Source organism: Scylla paramamosain, chromosome 9, assembly GCF_035594125.1.
Source record: "Scylla paramamosain isolate STU-SP2022 chromosome 9, ASM3559412v1, whole genome shotgun sequence".
NCBI lineage: Eukaryota > Metazoa > Arthropoda > Malacostraca > Decapoda > Portunidae > Scylla > Scylla paramamosain.
In genome coordinates this window covers 24,515,001-24,532,500 of record NC_087159.1, presented here as the reverse complement: position 1 = coordinate 24,532,500, position 17,500 = coordinate 24,515,001, and the positions used below count along the sequence as shown (strand labels likewise).

The window sequence follows — 17,500 nt, the reverse complement described above, 5'->3', positions numbered from 1 at the left end:
TATTATTACTATTATTATTATCTGCAGTAGTAGTAGTAGTAGTAGTAGTAGTAGTAGAAGTAGTAGTAATAGCAGTATTTTTTTTGTAGTAGTAGTAGTAGTAGTAGTAGTAGGAGTAGTAGTAGCAGTAGTAGTTTATGATCTATTTATCATAAGCTGCACTCAAGGCGTGTCCTGCCACACTCCTCTCTCTTATTTTGTAGTCGAAGGGTTTTCAACATCAATCTGTTTAAATACTATTATGAGAAGTATAAGATAAGCGACATCGTTTTATTGACATCTTTCTTTACAAGCATTTTCTCATTTGTCCGTTCTATAATGGGACTCCTTTCGTCATCAATGACTTCAATACTTTCACGCTTCTTCTCTTCCGGGTTTCCGAAGTTTCCATAACTACTGAGGTTCCGTTTTTTTTTTTTCAGTCTGAAGGTCATGCATAATTGTTTTTATATCAGAGAGAGAGAGAGAGAGAGAGAGAGAGAGAGAGAGAGAGAGAGAGAGAGAGAGAGAGAGAGAGTGTGTGTGTGTGATCCATTTTTTGATCTGGACTACATTGACCCCTACGAATGTGACCCGAAGCTTCATACAAAAGGGTGAAGAGCACTGCATTACGTGCTGATCCCCACGTGGAGTGAGAGGGAGAGTGAGAGAGGCGTGAGTAGGCAAGAGTCAAGGCATTTCACACACACACACACATACACACACATGATGACTGCGTGAAACTAAATAAAGCCACCAGTCTTTTTCGCTGCCACCACCACCACCACCACCTTCACACCTCCACCGTTATTACCGCCAGCATTGCCACCATTACTGCCTCCTCCACACCGCTAAAGCCACAGCCTAGAACCAGCAACAGAAGAGGCGTAGGAGGCTTTGTTCCTTGAGGTCAATAACACATTGGGTTTGAATCCAAGCGCCGGAGTGCCCAAGCTGGTGGTGGTGGTGGCGGTGGTGGCGGAGTGAGAGGGAGAGGGAGGGGGTGGATTGTGTTGTTGCAGCGACCACCAACCGCAGGATTATTGATACTTTTTCTCCACATCCCGATGGTTATATTTGTGTGGAAGTTTGTGTAAGGCGGAGTGTGTGTGACTAGTTGGTGGAATAAAAGTGGAGGAGGAGTGTCAGGAGAGGCTTAAGTGGAGAAAACGTTGCTGACATGCGTGGGTTGTACGTACATAACAATTGGCTCCCTCTTTCCCTCCCTCCATCCCTCTCCCACTCCCTCCCTGTCTCTCTCCTGTCCCCATCACCGCCCCATGTCCCTCCCTCCCTCCCTCCATCCCTCTCCTACTCCCTCCCTATCTCTCTCCTATCCCCATCAACGCCCCATGTCCCTCCCTCCCTCCCTCCCTCCCTCCCTCTTGCCTCCTTCCTTATATTCCTCCCGCGCTCAACTGTTGCCGGCTTATCAAGGCACAACGCACATCGGCACACACACCCCTCACCCACACACACACACACACACACACACACACACCATGCATCGTGAGTGGGGTCCTCCAGCCAGGCAAGCCACAAGCTGCTCCAGGGACGTGAGGGCGGTGGAGTACCGGCGCGATGCATTGTTTTGATGGGCAAGGTCGTGTTGGCTGGGCTATATGAACCTGGTGATATAATAAAGACAGTAGTGTTTCAGTCATTACGTAATGCAGGAAAGAGGAGAGGTCACACGGGTACTACTTGGGTTTTCAGGTTTGGTCCACGTTTATTAGAAAATTGGGTAAGTGTAAATCGAATCCACCTCCCCTCCTACTTACCGCTCTCCACCACCTCATCCACCTCTCATCCTCTTACTCCCAGCCTTCTTATTCCTCCTTGTCTATCTATTCTGTTTTCTTACCCTCTATCTCTCCCCTTCGTTACATCATCCTCCTCCTCCTCCTAAAGTTATCTCCCCCTTCCCTTCCTTCCCCTCCTCCTCCTCCTCCTCCAATACTCCCCTCCACCACCTCATTTTCCAAACTCTCTTCCACATCATCCATATCCATCTCGTCCTTTTCCACCTCATCCTCGTCATCTAACTTATCCTTCCCCAGTTCTCTCCTCCTCTTCCATGCCTGCTAATCTTGCTTCCTCCTCCTCCTCTTCCTTCCCACTCCTCCTCATCGTCCTCCTCCACCAACACCCACCACCACCATCTCCTCCTCCCTCGCCCCCAGGCACCGCCACACTTGTAACGGCCAACTCGTGCACTTGCTACCTTCCTTCCCTTAACCCTTTCTTCTCGTCTTCCCTTGTATGACGCGCGATGGCCCTTTCCTCCTGCCCCGCCATCTGTCTCTCCTCATTGAGTACACAAGGCGAGTCATACATAACCGTGCTGGTGTGTCTTATATATTGCATGCCTATAAGTTGCTCATGGCAATCCCTGGCTGGTTATTCTTGGCTCCGTCGGTTTGTTTACTATGCACTGTTGCCAGAAGTTGCCAGACGCCATCCCAACAGTTTTTTTTTTTTATTCACCAGCTGATCTTTTGTTTACATTAATACAGAGAGCATTTTCTACTCTTCATTGGAGTTAGAGATGCGTATTACTGAAAATGAATCGTTTCTATACTCGCATTAAGTTATACATGCTTCAGTACGTAAACCATTATTAGTGATTCAGCAACGTTTTATGAGTGGAAACGTTTCAAATCAAGGGGAGAGAGACGAGATGCCGCTTATCGTCATACTCAGCAATATTCATAAGGGTATTGTGTACTTTGCTTATTCCTTGTTGTTATGGTGGCGGATCGGAAGAACGACGGGCGCGAGTTGGAAGAGGCGAGCAGAAGTGAAGAGGAGGCGCTGAGCAATGGAAGGAACCAAGATGCACGTCTGCCGGTCACATTGCAGGAGGCGAGGGTGGCGGGGCGGGGACTCTCTCTCTCTCTCTCTCTCTCTCTCTCTCTCTCTCTCTCTCTCTCTCTCTCTCTCTCTCTGTCTGTCTGTCTGTATGTGTGTGTGTGTGTTGAACGGATCTAAGAGAGAGAGAGAGAGAGAGAGAGAGAGAGAGAGAGAGAGAGAGAGAGAGAGAGAGAGAGAGAGAGAGAGAGAGAGAGAGAGAGAGAGAGAGAGAGAGAGAGAGAGAGAGAGAGAGAGAGAGAGAGAGAGAGAGAGAGAGAGAGAGAGAGAGAGAGAGAGAGAGAGAGAGAGAGAGAGAGGTTATAATTACAACCCATGATGGCTCTTAAAAATATAGCATAAGAAGCTGGAAACTGAATAGTGACGATGAGGAATGAGAAGAGGAGGAAAAAGAAAGAAATGTCAAAGAAATAAAACACGTTATGATGCTTATGAAGAGGAAGAGGAGGAGGAGTAGGAGGAGGAAGACAAACATGAGTTCAGTTTTACCCGAAGTTATAACAAATACAAAGCAACAAGATGCAAGAAATACACACCAGAGGGGAGAAGTGGAGTAAGTGGACATCACACAGAGGATGTAAGTACAGGTAGTCGTGAGGGAGAAGTGGTAGCGGAGATGATAAGCGGCGTAGATATGGAGAGAGGACAGAGTGGTGCGTCATTCCTGGTCACGTTGCGGGAGGCGTGGCGAGGCTGATGGGAGAGTGAGGCCAGGCACTGTTTTGAACGACACACACACACACACACACACACACACACACACACAGAGAGAGAGAGAGAGAGAGAGAGAGAGAGAGAGAGAGAGAGAGAGAGAGAGAGAGAGAGAGAGAGAGAGAGAGAGAGAGAGAGAGAGAGAGAGAGAGAGAGAGAGAGAGAGAGAGAGAGAGAGAGAGAGAGAGAGAGAGAGAGAGAGAGAGAGAGAGAGACTTGAGAAGAGATGGCTTACCTCTCCAAATCTCCTCCTCCTCCTTTCTCTTGATCAGGTAAGTTACGCTTGGTGACCATGCATCCGGGACACACACACACACACACACACACACACACACACACACACTTTGTCTGTTATTCAACTGTACATACATATTGTTATTATTCCCTACAGCAACTGCAGCGGCAGGAGTAGTAGTAGTAGTAGTAGTAGTAGTAGTAGTAGTAGTAGTAGCAGCAGTAGTAGTAGTAGCAGCAGCAGCAGTAGCGGCGGCAGCAGCAGCGGCAGCGTCAGCAGCAGCAGCAGCAACAGCAGCAGTGGTGGTGGTGGAACAAGAAATTAGAATGGAGACTAGTCAGAGAGCGTCTCGAGTTCTATCATCGTGGAGTGGACAATGATCCACATGCTACCATCACCCCTGTCCTTGATTTCGTGCGCGTCGCGGAGCTCTGTGATGTGTAGTGAGGCTCTAGAGTCTAAAGCTACATTTCTTAAAATTTTCCAACCTCAGCACCCCTTGTAGTCAGACCTATAATCAGTCCAGCATCCCATAACATGTACCGCAAAGTTTAGAGACGCACCTTAAGTGTTTTCCATCGGCATGCTAAAATACATAACTCAGTTGAGAATAAGGTTAACGTTTATCAGATATTATGTAGGTACCCTCGTTATAAAGAACCCATTAGATATTTTTGTGTCCCTTGCAAGGAGACCTGACCCTGCAGCATTTACCATTACCCCCTAAACCTTAAAAATTTCTTCAGTACCCCAGGCTAGGAGACACTGGCCCAGGACACGCATGCCTCCCACCCCAGGGGCCCAGACTTCCTTAGTTGCAGGGCCACATCGCATGTCTTGCACACTCTCTCCGGCTCAAGTAAAAAGTCTTGTAAGTAACCTATTCTATAGGTTTTATCTTTATTAGTTTTTTATTTATGTGCCTTTTTTTCATTCAGGTTTCCATTTTCGTGTATTTAATTGCTCGATCATTAATAATTTATTTGTTTATTTTATTTATTTTTTTCTATTAATTTTCTATTTATTTACTTTTGTTGTAGATGAAGAGCAATCATTCCGAACAACACACACACACACACACACACACACGAGCAAATATCAAACCTTAGCGATGTTCTAACGAAATAATCAAGTGCAGGTAGGAGATGAGGCAGTAATGACGCCTTGGCAGGTGAAGGGGTGGTGCAGGGACCTGTTGGCAGGGGGGGAGTGGAAGGGGAGGGTTAGAGCAGCAGAGGTATTGATAAGGGCGAGCGTGAAACTGCTAACGTATGTATGTTGGGATCTTGGTATGTGATTGGTTGTATAAAGATAAAATAAATAAAAAAAAAATAGATAGATAAATGAATGAATAAATCTAGCACATTTATAACACGATGTCCGAGGTTGAGAAGGGAAACGGGCATGGTACTCCCCTTATACGTAAGTATGCACGTCACCATCACTTAAACGGATTTTCGAATTACAAGGCCTTAATTGGATCATCTTTCGTTTCCCTTAATAATGTATACAGTTATATAAAATGCAAAGCGGGTACAGTGAACTGGTATCACATATGAGTATGATGGTCTAGCAACAATATCATTTCCTGGCCCTGCGGCGTCACCAAAGTGGCCTATCTTTCACTGCACATCAGTCACATACTCGTCCGCATACACCCACTACTTACTCACCACACCTGCCGGGAATAGGTGCCACGAAAAGCTTTGGATGTCATGTTTATCCTGACCAACAAGCGTGAAGAAAAAAAAGTTTAGGAAAGTACAAAACACAAGTTCACCACAAAACATTCTCAGCGACACTGGCTGGGGAGTGAGTCACATTGCTGCGGCTCCTTGCTTCGAAGTCGTTCGGAACTTGAACTTGACTAACTCACACTGCCCATTACGTCATCGGGTCATTACGTCACCTCACTGTCGTCAAAACTTTTCACGTAATGAAATGGAGGAAACGGCGCGTCACCACGTAGCCTGCTGGTATGGGTCCCGCAGCGCCACGAATTGTCAGCAAGAGCATACTGCCAAAGAAATGGTGTTATATACACAAGTTTCTCTCTCTCTCTCTCTCTCTCTCTCTCTCTCTCTCTCTCTCTCTCTCTCTCTCTCTCTCTCTCTCTCTCTCTCTCTCTCTCTCATGTTGATGATGAAGACCAGCAATGAAGAAGGGAGAGGTGGCACTAAGGATGCCGTGAAGTTCACATTAAACAAAATAGTCATGACTAGAAGATGTAGACACATCACATCACATCATACATATATACACAGAGAGAGAGAGAGAGAGAGAGAGAGAGAGAGAGAGAGAGAGAGAGAGAGAGAGTGAGAGAGTATGTAGGAACCGGAGTAAACTAATGATAACTACTCTTCAACAACCCTCAGGTGCAGTGTCCAGCATTTCTAGCCATTTAATCCCTCTCCTCTTCGAGCACCAGCACCACCACCACCACCACCTGACCTGACCTGACCTGGATGAGGAAGTGGAGGGAGTGTTGGGTCATATTATTAAATAAACCTTTCCCTTTATATTTTACAACCTGCGAGGATCATTCACCCCTACGACTTTGTGAGTTACTGATGTGATATTATACTCGACAATATCTTATTTTCTTTTATGATTATTATAGGAGTTGCTAATTACAAATATAGCAGCATTCACCCCTTACGAGTTTATACTCGATAGTATCTAGCTTTTACGATTATGTAAGTTACTAATTACAAAAGTAGGACAAAAAAGTTCCATGCCGACTTACAATGACGGGCGTCACCAGTTGCTGTGGTGACAGAGCTACGAGTTCAAGTGAGGTGATGGAAGGGAGGGTAGAATGGAAACCAGTGCGTGGAAATACAAGTCGTAATGAGGTGGATATGAGAAAATATAAGATGATGATAACTTGACAGGGAGCGGCGGTCAAGTTAATCACCAGCGTCAAGGTCACGCACGAAGGCTCGAAGAGATAAAATGTATGAAACACTTACCATTGTTCCATGCTTTAACTTGCTGGTATTTATGTAAATTAATTTCGTGATAACCATTTTGCTCGCCTCTCCCTCTTCCTAAAATACTGTGAGCCACAATGCCTCACAACATGTTGAAGCCATGACACCAAGCGGCACCGATCACCTCATTTGCACGCAGTTCGAATCACCAGCTCGCCAAAGATTCAATGAGTGACGTCGTTTCTCGGGCTGCTACTGACGCCCACCAGCAGCGCGAGACAGTGCCAGGCGGGATTTGCTGAGGAGTGTGTTGTTCTGAAAAGTTGTACAATTTTTTTTCTTTTAATGTTCTTACCCCATTGTTACCATTGTTACGTTAGTTTTACTTGCACTGTTACTTTCAAGAGAGAAAAATGCACGACAAGGACAGACAAAACTCATGGATGGAGACGAAAAATGGATACTGAACGGTAAGGGATGAATGTGTTGACTCCACCTCGGTGAAACTTAACACATTGCAAGTCAGGGAGCAAGAATACCACAGAATGCTGCTGGATGGTAACTCGTCACCTGAACACTCAACACATTTGCACGATTTACGCCATCTGATAAGCTCCTAACTTTGCTTGTATCCAGTTAATTCGATAATATACAAGCCTTCTACTCTGTGTGATTAAGCAGTAAAATTAGGAGGTTGTTATACGGAATTAGATTTGGTTTAGAACTGTCACTCAGTGTGGGGCGGCGGATTTTGGGCGAAGGTAGGACGCTTCAGTGCTTGTTCACGCCGACCACTTGACCACCGTGATTGGATCATTCTACACATAATACTACCGATGCTTCAGATCCTGCTAAAATGACGAATAATATATAAATGAAGATAATATAATATAATTCAATTACATTTCTTTCCGCCATGTAATGAAATAGGTAAAACACAGGATTTACGACTCAATGGTACTATTCCCATTGCATAATAGGCATTCATTCGTGCTGCTGACAGCTTTATTTGTATTTTATTACCGTAAAATAGAGTTCTTCGAAATAGTCTCTCTCTCTCTCTCTCTCTCTCTCTCTCTCTCTCTCTCTCTCTCTCTCTCTCTCTCTCTCTCTCTCTCTCTCTCTCTCTCTCTCTGTGTGTGTGTGTGTGTGTCATATTCGTGGAGTGGTGAGGTGTGGTGTGAAGACAGGCATGATAATATTCAGGCATGATAATATTCAGGAGGTGAGAATAAATATAAATTCATCGAGTATCGTCTCCTGAAGGGAGTGGAGGGGTCTTGGTGGTCCTGGCGGCCGGAAACACAATGGTATGATGAGCTGGGCACGTGACAACCATCATAGAGGGAACAATACATTCTTTATCTGAACTATTTCTCTTCAGAACATATTAATGTTACTGGCGAGGTCCTACACCAGTCACCACATGATGTAGGCAAGTTGTTGGTAAGCTCAGCTGGCAGGCGTCCTGACCTTCCACATTCCGTTTCTAGTGGAGGACTGAAACTGACTCAGTTGTCGGATGTTGATGCAGTCGTTAGGAAGCTTAGATGGAAGAAAAGACAGATTCATAAATAAGAATGATAGATGGACATATTTATGTAGATATATATCAATGACTGCCACGTATAGGTCTACTGGCTTCTTGCAGCTTCCATTATTTTGTTCATCTCGTAACGCACCCACTGTGGCTTGAAGTGACCAATGAGGAGGCAGATGATGTGGCAACAAGCACCGCAGCAACTCACAGTAAATGAGTAGAGGCCTACTCTTGGAAGCAAACAATAAACAAATGATAAATCAGTGATAAACAGATGGTTAACTCATATTGCCACGCCGGTACGACAAGGTGGGGCGAAAGTCGAAGACCTCAGTGAATATGCGCGGACATTTAAAAAGTAAAACTGAGGAAGCAGTAGTGATATTCCTCCGTTAGTGGTGGCAACACGGAGGCTGGGGAGGTGGGGGGCGTCCTCCTTGGGGGGATTGACCTCACTCCTCAAGGTCTCAAGCCTCAGTCGGCCCAGGTCACTAGCGCGGGCCAGTCACTTTATCAGTAGTTCACCTGTGTGTAGTTCACCACCATGTGTAGCACCTGGTTCTTTTCGCCTCCTCCAAATTCTACGCCTTTCATAACCCGGCGAGGGGAGTTTACAGTGAGTATGAGATTATACTAAGGCGTTGTGCAGCGTCAGGAGGAGGCAAGGCTGCGTGGAAGAGCAGGAGTAGGCTTTTGTTACTATGGTGGTGGGCAAAAAGCTTGGTGGCCGGCGTCCTGGTGTGGATACGATTGTTGGGGGTGGTGTGGAAGCTATGTGCCTGTGATTATGCAGGTGTGTGTGTGTTTCTGTGGCTATGCGGATATGAGTAAATTTACGTGGACGTGTACGGGTGGATGCATCGTGTGGGATAGTTTTTAGTGGAGTGTGCTGGAGAGCTTGGTAAAAGATTTGTGTGTGTGTGATAGGAAGTCAGAGCATAAGTGAAGCTGTAAGAAGTTAAAGGCCAATAATATTTATACATATCTTCAATTGTCTGATTCAGTGGGTCTCGAGGACAAAAGAGGCTATCTTTCATTCAAATTCTTAATAGTGACCTGGCCGGCTATCTGGCGATATTGTGAGGTATATCTTTTCAATTTGAATGAGTTGCATGTAATATTGTAAAATACGCGACTCAGGATCAGTAAGTAGATCAATTCACCACCAACAGCTTAGGTTCAGACACAGGCAGGTGTGTGTGTGTGTGTGTGTGTGTGTGTGTCGACATCGTTTTTTCATTCAGTGACATAGTGGTAACTGTGTGTGTCTTGAGTGAAATCTTTGCCGACATGGTTCAATACTTCATCTGATTGTATCAAGTAAATCAAGGACCTCCGCAACAATACTGAGAATAATATTATGAAATTAGGTCTGTTTTAGGCTGTAGACACTAAATCGTCTTCCTTTTCTTTCTTTCTTCTTCTGATTCCTATTTCTCTGTACCGCTTGATGGCAAAGAAATCACTGTGGTTGGAAATAACCTGTTTAGGGTCGTGACAAGTGACTCCTGGTCCTTTTTTTTTTTTTTTTTTTTTTTTACAAAACGGCACCGCCAATCTTCCCCTTTGCAGTGATTATAGACTGAAGAGTACGCACTGGACTCAGATTCGCTTGAGCATATAAACGTGGCAAAAATTATCATGAACATTTTAGAGAATTAAATTTGCACCTACAAAAAGTACGTAAATAAAATAAATAAATAATTACAGAAACTAAATAAAAGTAGAGCGAAAAAGTGATTGTGCACTTTTTGAAGAGTCAATAGAAGCAAAGCCACCTGGACCCCGCGCTGCGTTGCCTGGCCAGCTTCAACTCCCTTTGTCACTCTGCACCGATGTTGTAACATTCTCCATAAGGATACATATGAGAGGTTCTCATATTGTCATTAAAAAAAAAAAAGTGCGCATGAGGAAGGTATTTTACATTTACTATGGATGTGGATGTTACATGCATTACACTTTATATATATATATATATATATATATATATATATATATATATATATATATATATATATATATATATATATATATATATATATATATATATATATATATATATATATATATATATATATATATATATATATATATATATATATATATATATATATATATATATATATATATAATGTGTGTGTGTGTGTGTGGGGGGGTGCAACCTCCGTAGACTTTTGCCCCTTGGATTGCGACGGAATTTTTCTACGTCCACTGCCTGCCTGTCTTGGTTTATCATTTCTATTTTTTGATATATATATATATATATATATATATATATATATATATATATATATATATATATATATATATATATATATATATATATATATATATATATATATATATATATATATATATATATATATATATATATATATATATATATCATGGCAGGGCCCATTATTGATGATATTTTTAGTCCCCAAATATTCCAACTTATTAAAGTATATACATAATAATCCATGACTGGCTGATTACACATAAACACAGACATAAGTATATTTTCACATTATGTATAAGTAGTTGATTACACACATTAAGACATATACATACATATACTTACACCTAATATGTGTAAGTATATGTATATGCTTATAGGTGTAATCAACTAATCATGGATTACTATGTATATACTTTAGTAAGTTAAAATATAAGGAGCCTGTAAAAATGCAATCAATGTGTTCCTGCCATGATTATGTAAGCTTGTAGATATTGCTAGTGTAATCAGTATTGTCAATAATATCAATTGAACTCAACTGAGAGAATGTGAATATATATATATATATATATATATATATATATATATATATATATATATATATATATATATATATATATATATATATATATATATATATATATATATATATATATATATATATATATATATATATATATATATATATTATTGTCAATATATATTACATACACACACACTATGTGTGTTGTATATATTGTACACAATACACAGTCAAAGCAGATACACATGGAAAACTCTCTCTCTCTCTCTCTCTCTCTCTCTCTCTCTGGTGCTTGATACAGGCCTAGCACTAACTGCTAACTGCCTAACACTGCTGATGAGTAGGTCTGCGCAGGCTGAGTAAAAAAAAGACCGTGATCGCGTCAGACGGGAGGAAGCATCGCGGCGGTGGACTGTTTCTCTTTGCTCTGCCTCACCGGCTGTATTTTCTCTTTAGCGATTTTGTTAGTACTTAATCGTTTCTTCAGCTTACATGGAATGAATATTGAGTACGATGTGCACAATGAACCGCGGAAGTAGTTTTATTATAATGTGTATTATACATGAAAGTTAAGAACCGTTCTCATTGAAATTGTGATTCTCCCACCGGCAGGAAACATCCACTTCTCTCCTCTCGAGACACAACTGAGGCTAATCGAAATTTATCCAATATTTACATCCCAATAGCGCAGATACGAACGCATTTAAGTGTTATTTAGATCCGCACAGTGATGTCTTGTCAAGGAAGTTTATGATATATATATATATATATATATATATATATATATATATATATATATATATATATATATATATATATATATATATATATATATATATATATATGTGTGTGTGTGTGTGTGTGTGTGTGTGTGTGTGTGAGAAAGTTATTCTCGCTTTGCTAGAACGCATGAATTCAGCAGACGACTCCTACTTTCTTTCGCCACAAATTGTTTTTAACTTGTTTGGCATATCCCCTGTAGTAAATAAAATTTATTTTATAATTTTAGTTTAATAAATTATTTAAATATCTTTTTATTGTTGTTTGGGTTGAAAATATGAGAGTGTGTATGGAGAGAATGGCAATTCTAATTTTGTATCTCGTTGCCAAAACGCGCCAGGGGTTATGGCGGCGCGAGGCGGCAGATTCGAGGCGCACAGGGGCAGGTCAGTCGCTGCTGTGCTCCGAGGGGGGATGGTCATACTCTCCCTCTTTAACTCGTCTTTTCCCCCCTCAACTATTTGAGGAATATACTTTTTCTTTCATCATGAGGTTATAGTGGAAGTGTTGAAAATTGAAATTATTACCCAGTGATTAAAAAAAAAAAAAAACTTTTCGGTGCAACGTGTGGAAATTAATCAATTCAGGTAAATAGAAGCGATGCTTTCTGGTTATTTTGGAAACACGAAGGAACAAATGAATATGAACGTGAGAAGAGTGTTTGAAGTAAATACTGACAGTGACGTGAATGTGTAGATGAGGGGGTCACAACCAGGGCAGAGCGAGCTGCGAGTGTGGCCAGACAGTGACAAGCAGGCACCCATCACAACGTTGCCCCTCACTGTTGTGGTGAGAGGCCTGTAGTGTGTGGTGGTGAGGGTGTGTGATGAGGCCCTGCCAGTACCTAGAAGTGTACACAGGCTGAGGGAGGGGGCGGGGAGTGAGGAAGGCTGTGTTCCCTTCACAAATGGTTCAGACAAAACTGATTCGTTGGTTGTGATGGGTATTGAGTTTATGTTTTTTCTCCTGAGAAATCGCTTGTCAAGGAAACTCAACCACTTCCAAACGATTTTGTCTGGTGAAAATATTAAATTTCTCCATATATTTCAAGTCAAGGCAGCTTGGTCTTGAAGTCAGTGGGATGTGCCTTGCCGAAAGTCAAACTCACGTCTGCGTGCGTGTGTTTGTGTCGCGTATGATCGCCAGCAGTGAGTTTGTTTCTTGCTAAAACTTACTAAGATCGCTTTTCTTTCCCTAGAGTAAAGAAGAAATCAGTGATAACATGAGTGCCCGAGACTTGTACCGGAGTGTGCTGCGGGGCGGGCAGTGCGACTCACCGCAGTTCAGCAGCGGTGACCTATCCCCCATGTCCAACCTGGCCCTGTCCCTGCACGGCACCTCCCTCAACAACACTCCGCGCAGGCGGCTCTCACTCTCTTCCAACTTGTCTGACACACCTCAGTCCTGCCTCAACGACTCTGTTCAGCTTTCCATCAGTGAGTAGACATCTGGCGCCAGGAATGGCTTAATAGGTTATTGCTTGGTTTTATTTTATTTAGTTTCATTTTATTTATGTATGTGTATTTAATTATTTATTTATCTTTTGCTAAATAATAAATTCCTTATATTTGGATTTAAAATCCAGTATATAATTGCATAGCTGAGTATTCAGACAATTTTCTTAGTGCAGCAACAAAAACTTGCATTGTAGCAGTTGAGTGGCGCAGTAAAAGTCTACAACGAACAAAACAAAATTTTGTTGTCAGGTAACAAAATACAACATATTATTTATCTATAAGCCAACACTAGTAGAATAACATGCCATATATTTAGGACTGTAATAAAATACGTATTTTTTTTACAGCTGAAAGATAGAATGACAATCAGATTACATTGAAGTACAGTTCATGGTTTTATGGTTTTGTTCATGTACTCTCCCATGTGCAGGTTCCCCACCAGACGACCATAGTTCTGACTCCGGGTCCAGCTTGATAGAGGAGCCGTCCATCTCTCCTCGCAGACACACCATTACATCCTCACGCAACAAGGAAAACTTTCCCTCTCCTTACTATTCTCCGTCCCGTCTTCCACCCCGCAGTCGTGCCAGCCCCCTACAGGAGGTTCAGAACACAGTGAATAGGAGCCTGGATTTTAGTCCCCTTAAGAAGGTGTGCATGAATTCCTTTAAACACAACTCTTACAATTATTAGAAGTAACACAAAAATGAATAAACATCAAAGTTTCCCTGGATACATTTTTTCTATTTTATTTTATTTTTTTTATTTTTATTTTATTTTTTTTTATGTTTCAGAATCTTCAGATGGTGTCACCTTCCAAAAGGCAGTTTACCTCCCCTCAGAAACCTTCCCCCCCTGACGACTTTGACACAACATCTCAAGACAGTGGCTACTCTGAGAGTGGCAAAAAGGTGGATGAGGACTGGTGAGTGTCAGCAGGTAACTCTGTCCTGCTCATCAAAATATTAACTTCAGCTTTGTTATAACTTATGGTAATAACAAGCAGGATGATACTGACAATTTCCATTTTAGTTTCAGTGTTCCAATCAGCTGTGCGCCACGCAAGCTCAACCTTGATCTGTCTCCAGCCAAAACACAATTGGCAGTCTCTCCAGTGAAGCCAGTTACTGTAGTCACCTCTACCACATTGTCATCAACAGCAGGTTCTAATGCTACTGCTGTTACCACTACAACCGCTACCACAACCATTACCACAGTAACCACCACACAGGAAGCCCCTACAGATGCTTCTACTGAAGGTGGAAGACCATTCAAAAAGTTTTCCTCACTCACCAAGGGTGAAGAGGATGATGCCATCCTGATGGATCTCATGAATGAAGTTGCACCCCAAGATGATAAGCCACTGGGTTTCTCAAACTTGTTGGTAGCCCCCATAGTGCCAGCTAAGGCGTCCCCACCACCCAAAGCTGCATCCCGCCCCTCCATCAGGCGCTGTCTCTCCATGATTGACACAACCCCTACTTCCTCTCGGGTTAGTTCGTTTGTCTTAATTGCTTTGTAATTGCATCTGTAAAGAGGAGTCATTATATTTTCTTGTCTTTAACTATATTCACCAAATTTATGAGACTCATTAATTGACTACATTTAACTTTATGTATGATTTTATGTATTTATGTATTTACTCATTTGTTTATTTATTTGTTTGTTTATTTTGACAGGTATTGAAGCCAGCATCTGTCCAGTCTGAGAACACTTCTTCCTTCAAGCGACCAGAGCCCCCGTCAGACATCTGCACCACTGACACCAAACGCCGAAAGTTGGATGTACCCAGTGAGCAGCTCTCTCCACTCACATCCAACGCTCCAACCACTACACAGAGCAGGAGTCAGCCCCTTATGACACTGAGGCAAGTGTCTGCCCCAGAACCCAGCCCATCCTCCCAGCAGAATTCCAAGCCAAAGTTTCATCGCTGTCACTCAGAGAGCCATGTTTCCATAATGAAAGCTTTAAACAAGAGTTGTAAGTATTTTTGATATTTTTTTTGTTTATGTACTTATTTATTCATTTATTTATTTATTTATTTATTTATTTTTGAGACAAATGAAGCAAGCTTGTAGAAATTGAAATTATAGTATGTATATATCTTGATATTGAATTTTCAATGTTTTCTTCCTTTCAGCTGGACACGATGGGAATCTTACAGGAGACTTCTCTAGGCCGTTGTTGCTTCCCATCCTAGAGGGAGGGAAGCATCCAGACCTCAAGTCGATCAGTGTAGATACTTTAGCTGATGTTGTTCGGGGAAAGTACAAGAGTAAAGTTGCCTCCTGTCGCATCATAGACTGCAGATATCCCTATGAGTATGAGGGTGGACATATTCTCGGGGCAGAGATGTGGCATTTGCCTGAGTTGGTGAGTGAACACCTCAAGGCTCAGAAGGGAGCTCCTGTCATTGCTGGTGAGGAGGAGCTGCGACACATCATGGTGTTCCATTGTGAATTCTCAGCCGAAAGGGGACCCAAAACTCAGCGCCTTCTGCGAGAGATTGACCGCACTGCCAACAAGGAACACTACCCAGCACTTCACTTTCCTGAGATGTACCTGCTGGAGGGTGGCTACAAGGCCTTCTATGAAAAGTACTCAGACCTGTGCACACCCAGTGATTACATCAGGATGCTGGATCCCAATCACTCTGAGGACCTCAGGCACTTCAGGGGCAAGTCCAAGTCTTGGGCTGCTGAGAATAAGCAAGCCAAGAGCCGGAATGCAATACCACGCCCGGGGCTTAAGAGGCTTGGCTTATGATGACCGTCTCCAATGTAGGACAAGTTTTATGTCTTAATTTACTTTTTTTTTTTTAGTTATCCTTTAGTGTGTGTGCAATATATCTATTATTTTGTTGTGTACAGGTGAGTTTTGTCCAGGTTCAGTCAGTAATGTCAGTGAGGATTTAGTGTCTACCAATGCCAAAGGATGTTAATCTTCCTGAAATAGTGAGCAATGCACATCCTAGGTGTGTGACTTGTCTGGGCAGAACTTTGTTGATTTTGTTCTTCCTTTGTCTTTGTTTTCCTTTATTTATGTTTTGATCTGATCTACATGTGATCATCAATAATTTTATCTTTGTTTTTATTGTCATAAAGGCCAGTTTCCATCATTCCTTCAGTCGGTGATGATATAACTTGCGAGTTTTCTGTTATAACATTTGAAACTAGCAAATAAAACTGTGATAATTGAGCTATATAGCAAGATCTTGTTGACTGCTGTGTGTAGTGTTGTGTTGCAAAGGAGAAAATGAGTCAAGATAAAGTGAAGTGAGTTTCCGGCATCGTTCCCTCAGCTTTCATGGAGCTTGTGAATGTTTAATGGAATGGAAGTTTGCTGTGATTAATCTTGCATATTTTAATGAAGGTCACTGGCCACTCAAGCTATTTTTATATCTTGTGAATAGTAAACACCACCACAAGTGTTCAGTGTATGTGTGTCAGGTTACTTTTAATTCTGCTGTACGGCTAGCGACTCCAACACTGTGATCTCAGATTACCGACTGCTGTTCCACATTGTCAGAGCCTTATGACGACCGTAAGCGTGCATCTTGATTCTCAGTGTTGTTTTATAACTTCTCACACGTGTTAGACCTTTCCTCAGCTTAGATACTTTTGGCAAAAGAGAAATGATATACTTCCCCAAGTAAAGTTGACTACTCCCTCTTCTTTTCTTTCTTTCGCATCGGGTGTACAAAAAAATGTTTTCAGTATTGTTACCTTTTTTTTGGGAATTAGGAGTATTAATAAAATTTATATCATCCCTTTTCTAGTCTTTGTGTTAGTGTACAAAAAAAAAAAGTCTTGTGAAAACCTGTCCTTGTCCCGTCTGTCCGCAATACACGGAATTTCTGTCGCTCTTGTTTTATAATTACCCTCTAGTGACCGGCATGGGAATTGAGGGTTCCGCGCGCCCCTGAATGGTCAAGCGGGATCCTGGAATGCTCGTGAGTTGGCAAATAGAATAAATGTAACATCTACTTTAGGAACGTTTGAAGTTTCTCCCTGAAGGGGACTCACAGAGTACGCGGTAATAATTGAAAGGGTGGAATGGTAGTGGTCCAAGGGAAGCACCACAGATGTTTGTGGGAAGGGACATCTGGGGAGAGGAGAGATAACCTGCCCATGCGGTCACCACCCGCAGCCTCACGTGCGATCCTGTCTCATGAAAGCACCGAGAGTTGAGGAGGAACGCTGCTCACTAATACCATTTCATTCTCACAGTATTACTATTTTGAAATATTACTT

At 42.3% G+C, this 17,500-nt stretch overlaps 1 protein-coding gene across 4 annotated transcripts; it reads left to right on the top strand.

Annotated features, from left to right (window-relative positions):
- Positions 1 to 7,003: 7,003 nt before the first annotated feature.
- Positions 7,004 to 17,108, top strand: LOC135103733 (M-phase inducer phosphatase-like). 4 transcript variants are annotated; one of them, XM_064010406.1, is made up of 7 exons: positions 7,004 to 7,199; positions 12,989 to 13,226; positions 13,678 to 13,898; positions 14,042 to 14,172; positions 14,280 to 14,739; positions 14,927 to 15,227; positions 15,388 to 17,108. In XM_064010406.1, exons 2-7 carry the CDS (start codon positions 13,013 to 13,015, stop codon positions 16,011 to 16,013), a joined length of 1,953 nt encoding a protein of 650 aa, XP_063866476.1. In that variant the 5' UTR covers positions 7,004 to 7,199; positions 12,989 to 13,012; the 3' UTR covers positions 16,014 to 17,108. The 4 variants fall into 4 exon arrangements, with proteins under 4 accessions (XP_063866476.1, XP_063866474.1, XP_063866475.1 ...); XM_064010404.1 differs by lacking the exon at positions 7,004 to 7,199 and adding an exon at positions 8,799 to 8,885; XM_064010405.1 differs by lacking the exon at positions 7,004 to 7,199 and adding an exon at positions 12,152 to 12,377.
- Positions 17,109 to 17,500: the final 392 nt, after the last annotated feature.